Source organism: Bombina bombina, chromosome 1 (genome assembly GCF_027579735.1).
Source record: "Bombina bombina isolate aBomBom1 chromosome 1, aBomBom1.pri, whole genome shotgun sequence".
NCBI lineage: Eukaryota > Metazoa > Chordata > Amphibia > Anura > Bombinatoridae > Bombina > Bombina bombina.
Genome location: NC_069499.1, coordinates 1,169,916,057 through 1,169,934,159, shown reverse-complemented (window position 1 = coordinate 1,169,934,159; position 18,103 = coordinate 1,169,916,057). Strand labels below are relative to the sequence as shown.

At 36.8% G+C, this 18,103-nt stretch overlaps 1 protein-coding gene across 1 annotated transcript in view; it reads left to right on the top strand.

Annotated features, from left to right (window-relative positions):
* CRHR1 (corticotropin releasing hormone receptor 1) overlaps window positions 1–6,276 on the top strand; it is a 220,501-nt gene extending 214,225 nt beyond the window's left edge. Inside the window, exons 11-13 of the mRNA XM_053718246.1 lie at window positions 283–418; window positions 4,892–4,933; window positions 6,136–6,276. Of these exons, the coding sequence (XP_053574221.1) occupies window positions 283–418; window positions 4,892–4,933; window positions 6,136–6,276 (319 nt within the window). The remainder of the gene's footprint in view (window positions 1–282; window positions 419–4,891; window positions 4,934–6,135) is intronic.
* Window positions 6,277–18,103: the final 11,827 nt, after the last annotated feature.

Sequence of the window (18,103 nt, the reverse complement as noted above, 5' to 3'; positions counted from 1 at the left end):
GCTGCACACCTCTAGTTCTCTTCTCACGTATGGTCCGTCGGCATGCTCCCCTTTTTAGCTATATGTTGCCTGCACATACATACCCATGCCAAAACATGACACTTTATATTCAAGTGTCAGCTGCAACTTCTTCTAAAAGCTTGTATTGAGAGTGCATATATCCTCATGGTAACCTACTGCATGCCTCCATTATGTTTCAAGCAAATGTGAAATCACATAAGACACTCTTTTAGATTACACAAATTGTTCATACAGACTATTTTACTTACCCTTCATTAATAGGAAAGCAGTTAAAGCCACTCTGGTTCTTCTGCCTCTCCTTGGTATTACCTATATGCTGTTCTTTGTGACTCCTGGGGAAGATGAAATTTCTTGCATTGTGTTCATCTACTTCAACTCTTTCCTACAGTCCTTTCAGGTAAGAGAATAGTAGTGAGAATCTGAGGGATGGGCAAGTGTCTATATTTTGACTTTCAAACACATGTTGACATGCTGTTGCTTCCAGTTTACATAGCTTTTCTATAGAGAATACTACAGTATTCATATAGATGAAATGACAAAATAAAGGTAGAGGAGCGTAATGTAAAAAAAAAAAGCAGGTGAAATGGAACACTATAAAGTGTAGAGAATTGTATAATACAATGTCCCTTTAACATTCCTTTTAGTATTGGAATGTTTCTGTATAATGAATGTTCACATTTGCAAATGTTATGATAACATTTAAATGTTTAAAGGGACATGTAAAGCAAAATTAAACTTTTACTATTCATACAATTTTAATCTTTCATCATCAAATTTTGCAGTCTATGTTCACACTTTCAGAGACATTAGCTCTGCAATTGTCTGATGGCATCACATGATGCAGGGTCAGGAAAATGAAAGGAAATTTTGATTTTTTTTTTCAGAAAAAATACATAGGTAATTTTTAAGTAAGTGCTATTGCATTATCTTTTTCATTGCTTAGGCAAGTCTGCTTAGTCGTCCTTTAAGTAGTTAATGTTGATTCAAAAAGTATTTAAAGGGATAGTAAAGTCAAAATTAAACTTACATGATTCCGATAGAGCATGCAATTTTAAGACACTTTTAAATTCACTTCTATTTTTAAATGTGCTTTGTTCTCTTGGTTTCCCTTGTTGAAAAATAATACACACATATCCTACACTAGTGGGAGCTGCTGCTAATTGGTGCCGGCACACATTTGTCTTTTGTGATTGGCTGACTAGATGCGTTTATCTTGCTGCTAGTACGGCAATGCTGTTCCTTCAGCAAAGGGTAACAAGCGAACAAAGCAAATTTAAGAATGGAAGTAAATTGGAAAGTTGTTTAAAATTCTATGTTCTATCCAACTCATAAAAGAACATGTTGGGGTTTCCTGCACCTTTAATGATAATAAGGATTTGACCACAAATAGAAAAACAGTAACTTTTGTAAAAAAAACCTTATTGTTAAATAGCACTCAGTATTCATCAAGATTAAACAAATGTGGCTAACATTATAACAAAGTTACTGAAGTTTCCTCCACCCTTAATTTAAAGGTCTATCCCAATCTTTTAGAAGAGCCATGCAAAGTAAGACTTTTAAAGAAGCTTTTAAATTCAACTCAAGTGAAAAAAAATTAGAAAACCGTTATCATGCAGTTTTTTTCAGTCTCATTTTAAACTTTACACTTTAAGGGCGAGATTACATATGCGGTGCAAGCTTCAGCGCAACTGCTGAAATCTACGTCGCTTGTAATTTCACCTCGCGCATCGGGGTATCACATAAACCTCGCCGGCAGTTTATGTGATACCCCGATGTGCTAGGTGAAATTACGGGCAGCTCGGGTTTCAGCAGGATGAGAGCTACTGAAAACCTTTTGGCTGATTTAAACAGCCAAAATGATTTCAGTAGCTCTCATCCTATTGGCTGATTTGAATTTGAATAATCAAATCAGCCAATAGGAATGCAAGGAAAGCCATATTTAAACGCGTACCTTGAATTCACTATTTAGTATATGGCGGCAATCGTGCAAAGAGGATCCTCCGTGCTCTATGGCTCCACGGTCACTGGTCCTGCTCCACGCTCATCTCCGCGCCGGCTTGGTCCTTGATGAAGAAGGAAGTGGTCCCCGCTTGGAAGAAGATGTCGGCTGCTTGGAATAAGACTTCACCGCCTGGAACAGACCTACTCCACCGGACTTCAGAAACGGTGAGTACCTATTTGGGGATAAGATTTATTTTTATTTTTGGGGGGTATATTTTTTTAGATTAGGGATTTATTGGGCACTCTTAAAAGAGCTAAATGCCCTTTTAGGGGAAGTAAAAGAGCTGAATGCCCTTTTAAGGGCAATGCCCATACAAATGCCCCTGTAGGATTTTTTAGTGTTAGTTTGTTTTATTTGGGGGGGTTTGTTGGGTGCTGGGTTTTACTGTTAGAGGGGGGGACTTAGTATTTTTTAAGGTAGAAGAGCTGTTTAATTTAGGGCATGGTCCTACAAAAGCCCCTTTTAAGGGCTATTGGTAGTTTAGCATTAGATTAGGGGGTGTTTTTATTTTTGGGGGGCTTTTTTATTTTCATAAGGATTGGGTTTAATTTTTTTATTTTAGATCATTTTGTTTATTATTTTCTGTAATATTAGAAAAAAATTTATTTTTGGTAATTTTAGATTAATTTAAAATGTTTTATTTTATTTTTAAGTAATGTTAGCTTTTTTATTTTAATTGTAACTTTTTAATTTAGGTAATTGGGGTTAATTTAGGGGGTGTTAGGTTAGGGGGCTTAGTAATTTAATTAGTTATTTGCGTTGTGTTGGTTTGGCGGATTAGGGGTTAATAGGTTAATTAGGGTACTTGCATTGTGGGGGTTTGGCAGATTAGGGGTTAATAGTTTTATTAGGATTATTGCGTTGTGTGGGTTTGACGGATTAGGGGTTAATAGATTTATAAGGTTTGTTGCAATGTGGGTTAATTGGGGATTAGGGGTTAATACATTTATTAGGTTTATTGCTATATGGGTTAATGGCTGATTAGGGGTAAATACATTTATTAAATTTATTGTGATGTTGGGGTTGGCCGATAAGGGGTTAAAATATTTTATTAGTTATTGCGTTGGGGGATTGTGGTTGACAGGTAGTTAGATATTACGCATGCGTTAGGTGTTAGTTAATATTTTCAGGAAGTTACGGGAGTTACAGTGCTCACATTTTCAGCGCAAGGCTTGCTGCGCCTGCTTATGTGTGGCGAGGTGAAAATGGAGTAAAATTTCTAAATTTTTGGCGCATAAGTCCTTGCGCTGAATATGTGATACTGATTTGCAATGCGATTCTATGTTAGCTTATGGAAGAAAAAATTGCGGGCGACGGGTGAAATATACGCGCATTTATGTGCAGCGCCGTATATGTGATACCAAAACCGCTTAAAAAACGGCGTCGCCGGCAAAAGCCCTAAATTGTAAATTTCCCTAAATTGTAATGATTTACTAGAGTATTTAATGGGAATAAATTAAATTGCTAAATTATTTGACAAAGCACTAATAACAAATTAGCTGGCATTCTGCCTATGAGCTGTCTCCATACTGCTTGGTTTCATTGGTTGCAATTGTAATGCTTAAAAATTTTTTTTTTTCATGCTTTATATGAGGGTTTGCCAGTATTTGGAATGTGCATGTCATTTTAGTGACCAGATCACTATTTTAGACCCTATACAAAAGTAAATATAACCCCCTCTGCAAAAATACAGCTACCTAAAATGTAGTGACACCTGACAGTTTGTTTCTAGAATTAGCCATCATGGATTTTCTGACCCCAATCCCTGCAACAATAGTATTAATGCTATAGCCTATATAAAGTAAATGGAACCTGACACTACAAAAATACTTAACAGTGACTGCAACTAACCCTATCTGTGCTGTCCTGATCTTCCTATCCAAGTTGACCCTCACCACAACCACTCCAAAGCAATTTACCATGTGACTACTCTGCCACGAAATTAATTCCCACTACAATCCCCACAGTAGTTTTTCCATAAACTTAACCACCCAGGACACTAAACTGAAACTTCCCCTGCAATTTAACCTTAAAGGGACAGTCTAGTCAAAATTAAACTTTCATGATTCAGATAGGGCATGCAATTTTAAACAACTTTCCAATTTACTTTTATCATTTTTCTTGGTATTCTTTGTTGATGGCTAGGCCTAGGTGAGTTTTAATACTAATTTAAAGGCCCTTAAAGGTCGCCTCTTAGCTGAATGCATTTGACAGTTTTCACAGATAAAGGGCGTTAGTTCATGTGTGCCATATAGATAACATTGTGCTCACTCCCGTTGAGTTATGTATGAGTCAGTGCTTATTGGCTAAAATGCAAGTCAAAATAACTGAACTAAGGGGGCAGTCTGCAGAGGCTTATATACAAGGTAATCACAAAGACAAAATGTATATTAATATAACAGTGTTGGTTATGCAAAACTGGGAAATGGGTAATAAAGGGAGTATCTATCTTTTTAAACAATAAAAATTCTGGAGTAGACTTTCCCTTTAACCAACAGTAATCCTACATCAGTAACTATACAAGACAAATAATCCTAACCACTAGTATGAAACACACAATGTTAACCTCCTCCAAAATGAAACCCTATAAGTAATACCCCAAGTAAAAGGAATTCCATGAAATTATCCTCGCACCCTCCACCCCACACCGCAGAACCCAGAATCATTCAGAAGAATGGGAAGGCTGAACCTTGGTAGCCCAAAATTCTGAATGGTTAAAAAGAATCAAGCAGTCATAATCATTAAGAGAGTCTATTTTAGAGGTAATATGACAGTCACATGTGGGTTGGGACCTAATAGAACAACTACTGTACCTTTAGTGTGTTTCTCTGACACAAATAAAGTCACCAGTTCTGTTTTTTTCCTCAGGGTTTTTTTGTGTCTGTATTCTACTGCTTCTTGAACAGTGAGGTAAGTCAGACTTATGCCCTACGCCTCAGTGTTTCCCAGAGATGTGTACAAATGTTCATCATCACAAACCTAATTAAAGAAAAATAGCAGTCATTTAAGACAAATACATACTTTTTAGTCTACATACAGTACATGTATTTGTTGTACCAATACATTTCTTCTACTCATTTCCAGTTGTGTTTGCAGTGCTAACAGAGTATCTGGATGGCTTACAGTTTAATGACTTAACCATAGATTGAAAACAGATGTTTTTTTTATTTTTTATATTGATGTTTACAACATACAGTATGCACTGGGCATAACACACATACTATGTATGTCTCAAATATGATCTATTTTCCTCTATTCCATTTCTTGTACACATCTGCTCCCTGCAACCACATGCTCTGTATACTGCTCTATCTTTTTTACCTGTATCAGCCACTGTGCACTTCTCTCTGTTTCTGTTTTTATATGTAGTTTGTCTCTGGCACTGAACACCTTTTTCTACTGTGTAAACATTTTGCCACAGTCTTGTCAATCTCTGTTTTAGGCATGTGCCCCTTAATGCTGCTCTTGACTTTGTCTTGCTGGAGACTTGCTGAGTGTGTTCCATTTATCCATATCATACGATTAGGGCTAACTGGAGACCACAACTGTAATGAATTCTAATTGGCTGTTATTTTACTATTTTATTATGTTATTATGAGTTATATAGCGTTTCACACTTTGCTGTATAATTACATAGTTATAACATAGGCTTGGCCTCTGTTTTTACCCATATTCTTTCTGTTATCAGACTCCTGTTATCAGACTTCTACTAGGACTTATTATATCAGCAGAGATTGTCACAATAAATTGTTGCAATGTGAACATCAGAGTTATTTAATGTGCCAAATCCTCAAGTTGGTTTTCCTACAGAAGCTTCTCTAGAATTACTGTCATTTCATACAGTTGTGTTGAAGCCATTTTTAGCCGATTTCATATCAATTTTATTGTTTTTTTCTGTGAGGTACAGATACATATTATAACTTGTTTCAAAGGAGGGGCCACTGGCCCCATTTAGTACTTGTATGGGGGTGTTAGGGTATACAATATTTAGTTTACTTTGCCCCAGCTCTACCCTGTGCTGTGTACCTCTTGTATCCCCTTGTCTTGCCCTATTTGTTTCAGGACCTTTATACCATATCTTGCGTTTTATAAAATCTGTTCTTTGTTTATAGGTACGATCAGCTGTTCGAAAGCGTTGGCATCGATGGCAGGACAAGCATTCTATACGGGCTCGTGTGGCTAGGGCAATGTCAATCCCTACATCCCCCACACGTGTCAGCTTCCACAGCATCAAGCAATCATCTGCTATCTGACCCACTGACCCAGAGACAGTTCACCTTTTAGCTGTTTTGTGAGACCTTAGCATTATTTGCCTTCCTGGGGACAAATGGACTAAATGTGGAAGCCACGCTCTGTATACAAAGTTGACAAGATGAGTAGGGAAAATGAGTATCACACGAGGACCTCTCATTTGACCCTACAAGGCTAGAGTGCACAATCATAATATAGGCACACTGACAAATGTGACCCCTAATATTACAGCCGAGTCCTCCATCCATGTAATCCAATCCATTCTCCACCAAAAAGAAAAAAAAACATTGCATAGAAGAGTGCCTTTTGCTTTCTTCTACACATTCTTACACACAGCTTCACTATATACTGTAAATAAAAAATGAGCACAATGGATAATTAACATGTTGCACAAGATTATATGCCCTGCTGCTTTCTGGGACAAATTCAGTATCTGGCAGAAAATGTAAAAGTGGGGTGCTGTTTGTCAACATAACATGTTCATTCACAAAACATACACAATAACATGAATTAGAGTTTTTGTGCCATGATACTGATTTTTGGACTTTGGAAGGACAGGGCAGATAACATTTAATTCAATATATTTACATATCCTGTATATGTGTGTTAACATTCATATGCATCTCAACCTATCAATTGCATAAGGCCATAAATGCATGCAGTCTGTGATAGAATGTCGATCATGAGCACACAAACGTGTGAACCAGGGGAGTCAGGCTGGTAAGTTTTATATTTTTACAAGAAAATATTTTGTATCTTGACAGTAGAGAATTTTTTTTGACAAAATGTAATGTTGACAGATAACTCCCATACATCAGACAGTGAAAGGGCAAAATAAGTATAAAAAGAAGAGCGATCACTAGACTGGGAACATTTTGGAAATAAAAGGAAAAAGCTGTTGGGTTAAACAAGCAAGTATGATCTGTCAGAATGTGAACGTTTCACCTGGGAGATGTCAGGAGAATCTGATTTGACAAGGTTGATCAGATCGGAGGTCACAAGCATCTGACATGTGAGGGAAATGTCTGTACATATTTGGTTGACTTTGGAAAATTTAAATCTAATATCAGGAGGACTGAAAAGTGTAATCTAAAGGATAAATAGATCAGATTAAGAATATCAGTCTGCCATGGGTCAATGGTAGACCTTGCCAAGAATGACTAATACAAGGAGATGTTGGCGTCTGACTTGGGGGAATCAGACAGGGTATTTTTTAATTACTGGCATTTTTAGTATCATAACCTGTATTAGACCAGGAAATAAATAAATTCTAAATATGAAAACAGTATAGCGCACCAGTGGTCTGCATTATATCACACACACTGGTTAGACACAGCAAATAGGCATCTCTGGAATACGTTAAAGAAAAATGAAGTAAAGAAGATGAGAATAAATGTGTTCAGCAAAGCAAACCCTTACTGATAGCCCAAACAGACATTGTTGCTATCCTATCCTCACAAAGGGATTTGCTCCCTTCCCTGAAAATTAATGCTGGCAGAACTTTGAAAGGAGCCCATAATGTTCTCCACTGTGGGATACAGGAGCAAGATATTGTGCTTTACCAAATATGTTCTAATATAACACAACGTAATATATTTGTGCAATGAAGAAGAAAAATGAATTATTCACACATGTATGCTGCAGTCCTCACCCACAATACAAATGTAAAATGTGATAAAATGTGAGCGACAGTTTTGTGATGTGTCTTTATTCGTCATCCCTTGGTAAAGCATGCAGGTGACCAGTCATAGCCATAGCTGACTCACAAGTGCTTTTTTATCTAGCTTTCTACTTCCATGCTGTGCTATTTTTTATTACACCATTTACAAGCAACACACATATAGGCCTAGATTACAAGTGGAGCAATAATGATAGTGCAAGGTGTCCTATCAATATTGTGGACCTGCGCACAATTTGGTTTTACTCGTGTACCTGACATCTCTTTTGCACACCTTTACTTAACAGCGCTAAACATTGAGCATGACTGGAAAACTAAAGTAACGTGTAAGGGCTAAAATAAAGGTATAACAAAACATATGTAAAACATATTAAAAAGAAAGTATTCACTCACATATATATTGTATGTGTGTATGTAAATATGAAGGTGTTTGTATGTGTACATATGTATGCACTCACATACATAAATACATATTCATACACAAACATACATACAAAAATAAACACATTTACATACACCTTTTGAGACCTTCCTAGGCAAAAACCTTGTCATATACCATATCACTTTAAAACAATGTGAACACAACATTTTTATTTTAAAAATAGATAAAGTTTAAATCGTTTTGTTCTACACTCATTCAAATTTTTTAATTTTATTTATATTCAAACACACACATTTATGTATATATATAAATATATATATATATATATATATATATATATATACATACAGTATATATATATATATATATATATATATGTATACATCTTTATTTATATATCCATATAGATATATTGATATAGAGATATAGATATAAATATTTAATATATAAACTTAAAATAGTTTCTATTTCATACCTTCATGATTAGCACACTTTGCCTTAGCACTAGGGATGTGCATTTGGATCATTCATTAGGATCCGAATGCGGAAGAAAGTGGCCACTCGTTGCATTCAGCTCTTTTCAGAGCCATAGTTATTCTTGTGGAAGATCAACATGCTAAGATCTGGATTTGCACAGATTATAGTGTGTAGCACTTTCAAAAGAATAAATCCTGCTTCAAAAAGAGCTGAATGCCCCGAGCGGGCAACTTTTTCCGCATACAGATCCTAACGTAGGATCCGAATGCACATCACTACTTAGTGCACCTTTGGGTTAGCACTCAAGTGAAAGCCAGAGCCGCGTTTTGTACTGCACCCTGTAGAAGTCTATGAGGAGAGGGATTAAGTGCGACCAAGCTATCAGACGTCCAGGTGTTAGCGCATCTGATGCTTTTGTTCACATGATAACATTTTAATTTTAACTTGTAATCTGAGCACAAGAATGTAAGCAATAGTAACATAGTAGATGAGGTTGAAAAAAGACAGAAGTCCATCGAGTGCAACCTATACAAATCTAATATACTAAGGGGCCGATTTAACAAGGGCCAAATGGCCCTGAATGTAACTGTTTCCGCACGCACCTTTAGGCTCGTTGGAAGGAGTCAAGAAGCAGCGGTCTTAAGACAATCTTATACGATCGGGTTGATTGACACCCCCTTCTAGCTGCTGATTGGCCGTAAATCTGCAGGGGGCAGCATTGCACAAGCAGTTCACCAGAACTGCTTCTGCAATGTTAAATGACGACAGCGTATGCTGTCGGAATTTAGTAATACAGGGCGGACATGATTCACTATAGCGAATCATGTCTGCCCAGGGTATGATAAATCTACCCCTTTGTCTAATATACAAAAATGCTACAGTTGAGCTTAAATTATTCCCAGTAAAATGTGACCCATTTAACACCAGCAATCATATCCCTAAATTATGTTTCTAGCCAGAAATGTATCCAAACCATTTTTAATTGTGTCTAAGGTATTGACATTCACCACCTCCTTTAAGTAATGAGTTCCACTATTTTATTGCTCTTACAGTGAAAATAATTTTGTGCTCCACTTGTAATCTAAGCCAAAGTCATCTTCAGAAATAGCATTTAGGCCAAAGTCATCTTCAGAAACAGCATTTAGGTCTCCAAAGCTTATGGAGTACAACATAAGCTATTGTTTTGTTTTTTAATTATTGGTACAATAATAGGTATAACAGCCTCCTGAACACAATATTCTCTCTGGAGTCAATACAAAAACAATTTTTTCTTTCATGTAATTGGCAAGAGTCCATGAGCTAGTGACGTATGGGATATACAATCCTACCAGGAGGGGCAAAGTTTCCCAAACCTCAAAATGCCTATAAATACACCCCTCACCACACCCACAATTCAGTTTTACAAACTTTTCCTCCTATGGAGGTGGTGAAGTAAGTTTGTGCTAATATTTCTCCGTTGATATGCGCTTCTCAGCATTGTTGAAGCCCGATTCACTCTGAGTATAGTGAATGTCAGAGGGACGTGAAGGGAGTATCACTTATACGATGATTTCCCTAATGGGGGTCTATTTCATAGGTTCTCTGTTATCGGTCGTAGAGATTCATCTCCTACCTCCCTTTTCAGATCCACGATATACTCTCAATTTACCATTACTTCTACTGATAACTGTTTCAGTACTGGTTTGGCTATCTGCTATATGTGGATGGGTGTCTTTTGGTAAGTATGTTTTTCATTACTTAAGACACCTCAGCTATGGTTTGGCACTTTATGCATTTATATAAAGTTCTAAATATATGTATTGTACTTATATTTGCCATGGTCAGGTTCATGTATTTCCTTCTGCAGACTGTCAGTTTCACATTTGGGGAATATAAACATTTTTTTAAGAAAACATAATTTATGTAAGAACTTACCTGATAAATTCATTTCTTTCATATTAGCAAGAGTCCATGAGCTAGTAACGTATGGGATATACATTCCTACCAGGAGGGGCAAAGTTTCCCAAACCTCAAAATGCCTATAAATACACCCCTCACCACACCCACAAATCAGTTTAACGAATAGCCAAGAAGTGGGGTGATAAGAAAAAAGTGTGAAAGCATAAAAAACAAGGAATTGGAATAATTGTGCTTTATACAAAAAAATCATAACCACCACAAAAAAGGGTGGGCCTCATGGACTCTTGCTAATATGAAAGAAATTAATTTATCAGGTAAGTTCTTACATAAATTATGTTTTCTTTCATGTAATTAGCAAGAGTCCATGAGCTAGTGACGTATGGGATAATGACTACCCAAGATGTGGATCTTCCACGCAAGAGTCACTAGAGAGGGAGGGATAAAATAAAGACAGCCAATTCCGCTGAAAAATAATCCACACCCAAAATAAAGTTTAAATCTTATAATGAAGAAAACTGAAATTATAAGCAGAAGAATCAAACTGAAACAGCTGCCTGAAGTACTTTTCTACCAAAAACTGCTTCAGAAGAAGAATACACATCAAAATGGTAGAATTTAGTAAAAGTATGCAAAGAAGACCAAGTTGCTGCTTTGCAAATCTGATCAATCGAAGCTTCATTCCTAAACGCCCAGGAAGTAGAAACTGACCTAGTAGAATGAGCTGTAATCCTTTGAGGTGGAGATTTACCCGACTCGACATAAGCATGATGAATTAAATATTTCAACCAAGATGCCAAAGAAATGGCAGAGGCCTTCTGACCTTTCCTAGAACCAGAAAAGATAACAAATAGACTAGAAGTCTTTCGGAAATTCTTAGTAGCTTCAACATAATATTTCAAAGCTCTAACTACATCCAAAGAATGCAATGATCTCTCCTTAGAATTTTTAGGATTAGGACATAATGAAGGAACCACAATTTCTCTACTAATGTTGATAGAATTCACAACCTTAGGTAAAAATTTAAAAGAAGTTCGCAACACCACCTTATCCTGATGGAAAATCAGAAAAGGAGATTCACAAGAAAGAGCAGATAATTCAGAAACTCTTCTAGCAGAAGAGATGGCCAAAAGAAAACAAAACTTTCCAAGAAAGTAATTTAATGTCCAGTGAATGCATAGGTTCAAACGGAAGAGCTTGAAGAGCCCCCAGAACCAAATTCAAACTCCAAGGAGGAGAAATTGACTTAATAACAGGTTTTATATGAACCAAAGCTTGTACAAAACAATGAATATCAGGAAGAAAAGCAATCCTTCTGTGAAAAAGAACAGAAAGAGCAGAGATTTGTCCTTTCAAGGAACTTGCAGACAAACCTTTATCCAAACCATCCTGAAGAAAATGAAAAATTCTCGGAATTCTAAAAGAATGCCAGGAAAAATGATGAGAAAGACACCAAGAAATGTAAATCTTCCAGACTCGATAATATATCTTCCTAGATACAGATCTACGAGCCTGTAACATAGTATTAATCACAGAGTCAGAGAAACCTCTTTGACTAAGAATCAAGCGTTCAATATCCATACCTTTAAATTTAAGGATTTGAGATCCTGATGGTAAAAAAGGACCTTGTGACAGAAGGTCTGGTCTTAACGGAAGAGTCCACAGTTGGCAAGAAGCCATGCGGACAAGATCCATATACCAAAACCTGTGAGACCATGCTGGAGCCACCAGCAGAAAAAACGAGCATTCCTTCAGAATCTTGGAGATTACTCTTCGAAGAAGAACTAGAGGCGGAAAAATATAGGCAGGATGATACTTCCAAGGAAGTGACAATGCATCCACTGCTTCCGCCTGAGGATCCCTGGATCTGGACAGATACCTGGGAGGTTTCTTGTTTAGATGAGAAGCCATCAGATCTATTTCTGGAAGTCCCCACATTTGAACAATCTGAAGAAACACCTCTGGGTGAAGAGACCACTCGCCCTGATGTAACGTTTGGTGACTGAGATAATCCGCTTTCCAATTGTCAATACCTGGGATATGAACCGCAGAGATTAGACAGGAGCTGGATTCCGCCCATACCAGTATTCAAGATACTTCTTTCATAGCCAGAGGACTGTGAGTCCCTCCTTGATGATTGATATATGCCACAGTTGTGACATTGTCTGTCTGAAAACAAATGAACGATTCTCTCTTTAGAAGAGGCCATGACTGAAGAGCTTCTGAAAATTGCACGGAGTTCCAAAATATTGATTGGTAATCTCACTTCCTGAGATTTCCCAAACCCCTTGTGCTGTCAGAAAACCCCCATACAGCTCCCCAACCTGTCAGACTTGCATCTGTTGAGATCACAGTCCAGGTTGGAAGAAAAAAAGAAGCCCCCTGAACTAAACGATGGTGGTCTGTACCACGTCAGAGGGTGTCGAACAATCAGTTTTAAAGATATTAAATGAGATATCTTTGTATAATCCCGGCACCACTGGTTCAGAATACAGAGCTGAAGAGGTCGCATGTGAAAAAGAGCAAAGAGGAACACGTCCAATGCAGCAGTCATAAGAACCTAGAATTTCCATGCATAAGGCTACCGAAGGGAATGATTGAGACTGAAGGTTTCGATAAGCTGAAACCAATTTCAGACGTCTCCTGTCCAACAGAGACAGAGTCATGGACACTGAATCTATCCGGAAATTTAAAAAAGGTTACTCTTGTCTGAGGAATCAACCATGTTCTTGAAGAAACAACACTCATAAAAAGCTGCAAAGGATCTTTCCATTGAAAATGAGCAAAGGGAATTCAATCCAATGCTGTTAAAACTTCTATGCATATATAGCAACTGAAGGAAATAATAGAGACTAAAGGTACCGACAGACGGAACCCAATACAAATTGTCCCTTGTCTGATAGAAACAAAGATAGTGACATAAACCATCTGGAAACCTAAAAAAAAAGGTGACCCTTGCGTGAGGAATCAAGAGCTTTTGAAAAAAGATCCTCTAACTATGTCCTGAAGAGCAAGTGAAACATATGAGAATCCGCATCCTCAGGAAATAATCTGAATGAAAACAGAAAAATGAAGAATATGCATTTATTGTATCTAAAGAAAACAAATAATGCTATCAATGACCACAAAAAGGCAGAATAGTTTGAATAAAACTCCAAAACCCAGTTCCTAGAAAAGGAACTGGAATAAAAACCCCAGAAGAACACTCCTCTATTAACTATTCTTTACCCTAGTCAATATTGTGGATCCTATTAGGCCCTACTGTAGTCCAGGGTACAAAATTCCTGTGTTTATGTCTAATTCTTGTATTAGCCTGCAACTGTTAATTTATTTTCTGCCTTCGTCTGTATAAGATCTAAGTAATGAAACATCCTTATATATATGATCTTGGGGGGGGGGGGGGACTTCACTCTCATACCTATTGACCTCCTGTTTGTCCTAAACCCCCAGCACGCCCCCTAGGATAGCCGAATGAAAACTCTATTCCCCTTCTGAGACTTATAGTGACACAACTGACATTCCTTAATATAGAGAGAGGGAATAATCATATATTTACAAGCAAGCCGAGAAGGTCTTTGAGGACAATACTCTGTGTATAGTTGGGACAGACTTACAGGACAGAATTAACCTATTACATAATAAGACTACCACAGTGCCCTGGAACAGCTACGGTTCTTTGCCCACACTCTCCTTTGAGGGAGATTACAACATATCTCAACCCCCCTTCCTCAGAGGTGGACCTGATGGGAGATATCTTCTTCCTCTTTATACCCACTTAGTTTAACGGCTCAAAAGTACATACAAGTTTAGCACTCTAACTTCATCCCACCCCCCCTTTTCCTTTCCTCTCTTCTCTTCCATTTTGAGCGGCTTTTGCCCGCTGAATTTTTTCTATCTCTTACCTTTCTTTTTTATATATTATAAAAATAAAAAGAGAAACCAATTGAGTAACTTGGGGCCCCTGGGTCTATACTAATATCAAGGACTCTTGGAGTCTGCATCATTATCACACTGTATTTATTGCTCATAATGGGCTGGTGGGGATTCCACTTGCTCTAAAAGGCACAATGTATGTTTGTATAATTTTGTGTGAATGATGATAGTAGCCCTAAGTTATGTACTATATATTACATATCCAAGTCTATAGATATATAGATCCCTGCGTGGATCGCTACGTTGCTTTTGTTTGACTTTGACTCTGATTCTCTCAATAAAAACTTGTTTTAAAAAAAAACAAAAAACCCCAGAAGATTCCAGGTCTGAGCAGCGCTTGAACCCCATGGGTACCCAGCCATGCTTCAACAGTATCCAAAATATATAGGACAGAAACACACTGAAAGAAAGTGTTAGCCTTACTGGAATAAAATCAAAGAAATTTGGACAAAATAAATTTCAAAGAAGTCTTAACCTGCCCCTTACCAGCCAAGCTGGAATACGGCACGTGCATCGCAACATTAGGGAGCTAATTTCGAACCCCAATTAAAAACATGTTACTTGGGAAAGAACTCAGGATTCGTTCCTTAATAAGAATAACCAAACTAGTATAAGCTTAAAGTTTTAGTCTTAGAACTCAATCTTGAAGCCCATAGTAACAGTTAAGAATTGAATCCAATTATAATTGATTATCTTAGAACAAAAGAAATAAGGATTTTCTTTTTTTTTTTTTTTTTAAATCACAGAATTCTTCTAGCTAAAATAGCTAAAGACATAGATTAACCCTCATTTGCGAATATATTCAATAAAATGAAGACACAAATGAAATCATTAGCATGATAGTCCAGTTTAAAGGACCAGTCAAAACAGAGGACTTGCAAAATGCAAAACAACAAGACAAATGCAACGGCACCTAGTCTAGTAAATGTTGTCCCTTAACAATGCTAAAATAAATCATGATCTGATACTTGATCTTAAAGTAAACAGAAAAAATGAAGCAATTGCAATATCACAGGACCAAGAAAAGTACCTGAAACTAAATAATTTTCCAAAAATAAGATACAACTATATAAAGGAAAATAAATACTATTTTGCTATAAAAAACAATAGCATAATTAGTAGGAGTAGAGATAGCTCCAATAAATTGGAGAACCCTCCAAATTAAATTTAACTGCTGACAAAGAATATAGTTTAAAAATAAAAGAAAATTCTCAGCCTATTCCATTCCCTAGTATGGGGAATTTGAAAGAAAACCTCTGAAATCACAGAAGAATAAAAAGGCAGAAATAGTGTCAGCTAGTCTTAAAGAACTAGTTACCTTAATATCCAAAATAATCAACACCTCTTCAACAAAGAACAAATGTACTTTAATAATAAAAAAATTATATAAAAAAGTAGATTTGTTAGTGTCAATATCTGATGAAGAGAATTTCTGAAAGAGAAAAAAACATCATCAGAGAAGGATAAATCAGTATGTTGTTGGTCATTTGAAACTTCAATAATTAAAAAAGAAGTAAAAAAGACCTAAAAATTGTATTAGAAGGCACAAAGTCAATCATTGCCTTAATCAGAAAAAATATTTCTTATAAATCTTCTAAACATTTCTTGCACTTAAGAATGGAAATGTATACAGCATAAATACTAATCATAATAACTTATTACAAACCATAGCTAAAGATAAACATTTATAACATTTAAAATAAATGAACTTAGCTTTGGTAGAACTGAAACTCAGTTAAGCATTTTTCCAGAAGTGGCTTCTGACTCAGGGACAAACGGAGACATCTTGCAATATGTAATAGAAAAAACAACATATAAAACAAAATTGATCAAATTCCTTAAATGACAGTTTCAGGAATGGGAAAAAATGCCAGTGAACAAGCTTCTAGCAACCAGAAGCAATAAATAATGAGACTTAAATAATGTGGAGACAATAGTGACGCCCATATTTTTTAGCGCCAAAAAAGATGCCCACATTATTTGGCGCCTAAATGCTTTTGGTGCCAAAAATGATGCCACATCTGGAACGCCGACACCTTTGGCACAAAAAAAACGTCAAAAAAATGACGCAACTTCCGGCGACACGTATGACGCCGGAAACAGAAAAAAAAATTTGCGCCAAAAAAGTCAGCGCCAAGAATGACGCAATAAAATGAAGCATTTTCAGCCCCCCGCGAGCCTAATAGCCCACAGGGAAAAAGTCAAATTTTAAGGTAAGAAAAAAATTGATTAATTCATATGCATTATCCCAAATATGAAACTGACTGTCTGAAATAAGGAATGTTGAACATCCTGAGTCAAGGCAAATAAATGTTTGAACACATATATTTAGAACTTTATATAAAAGTGCCCAACCATAGCTTAGAGTGTCACAGAAAATAAGACTTACTTACCCCATGACACTCATCTACAAGTAGTAGAAAGCCAAACCAGTACTGAAACGAGAATCAGTAGAGGTAATGGTATATATAAGAGTATATCGTCGATCTGAAAAGGGAGGTAAGAGATGAATCTCTACGACCGATAACAGAGAACCTATGAAATAGACCCCGTAGAAGGAGATCATTGAATTCAAATAGGCAATACTCTCCTCACATCCCTCTGACATTCACTGCACGCTGAGAGGAAAACCGGGCTCCAACCTGCTGCGGAGCGCATATCAACGTAGAATCTAGCACAAACTTACTTCACCACCTCCATAGGAGTCAAAGTTTGTAAAACTGATTTGTGGGTGTGGTGAGGGGTGTATTTATAGGCATTTTGAGGTTTGGGAAACTTTGCCCCTCCTGGTAGGAATGTATATCACATACGTCACTAGCTCATGGACTCTTGCTAATTACATGAAAGAAATTATTTTCTTACCTAGGGTTTAGTCTTTTTTTAAATTGACTACTTCTTGCAAATTGTGGGCGGTATTAGGGCCGCGGGTGCGCCAAATGCTAAACTTTATTGCGTCATTCTTGGCGTGATATTTTTTTGGCGCGAAAAATACGTCTATGACGCAACTTCGTCATTTCCGGCGTCAAATTGATGTTTGCCTCTTGCCTTTTTCTCTATCAGAGGGCTATGCTATTTGCATTTTTTCCCATTCCTGAAACTGTCATATAAGGAAATTGATAATTTTGCTTTATATGTTGTTTTTTCTTTTACATTTTGCAAGATGTCTCAATCTGATCCTGCCTCAGAAGTTTCTGCTGGAACATTGCTGCCTGACATCGGTTCTACCAAAGCTAAGTGCATTTGTTGTAAGATTGTGGAAATTATTTAGCGGAATGTCATTTGTAATAGTTGTCATGATAAACTTTTACATGCAGATAGTGTGTCCATCAGTAATAGTACATTGCCAGTTGCAGTTCCTTCAACTTCTAATGTACATGATATACCTATGAATTTTAAAGAATTTGTTTCTGATTCTATCCAGAAGGCTTTGTCTGCATTTCCACCTTCTAATAAACGTAAAAGG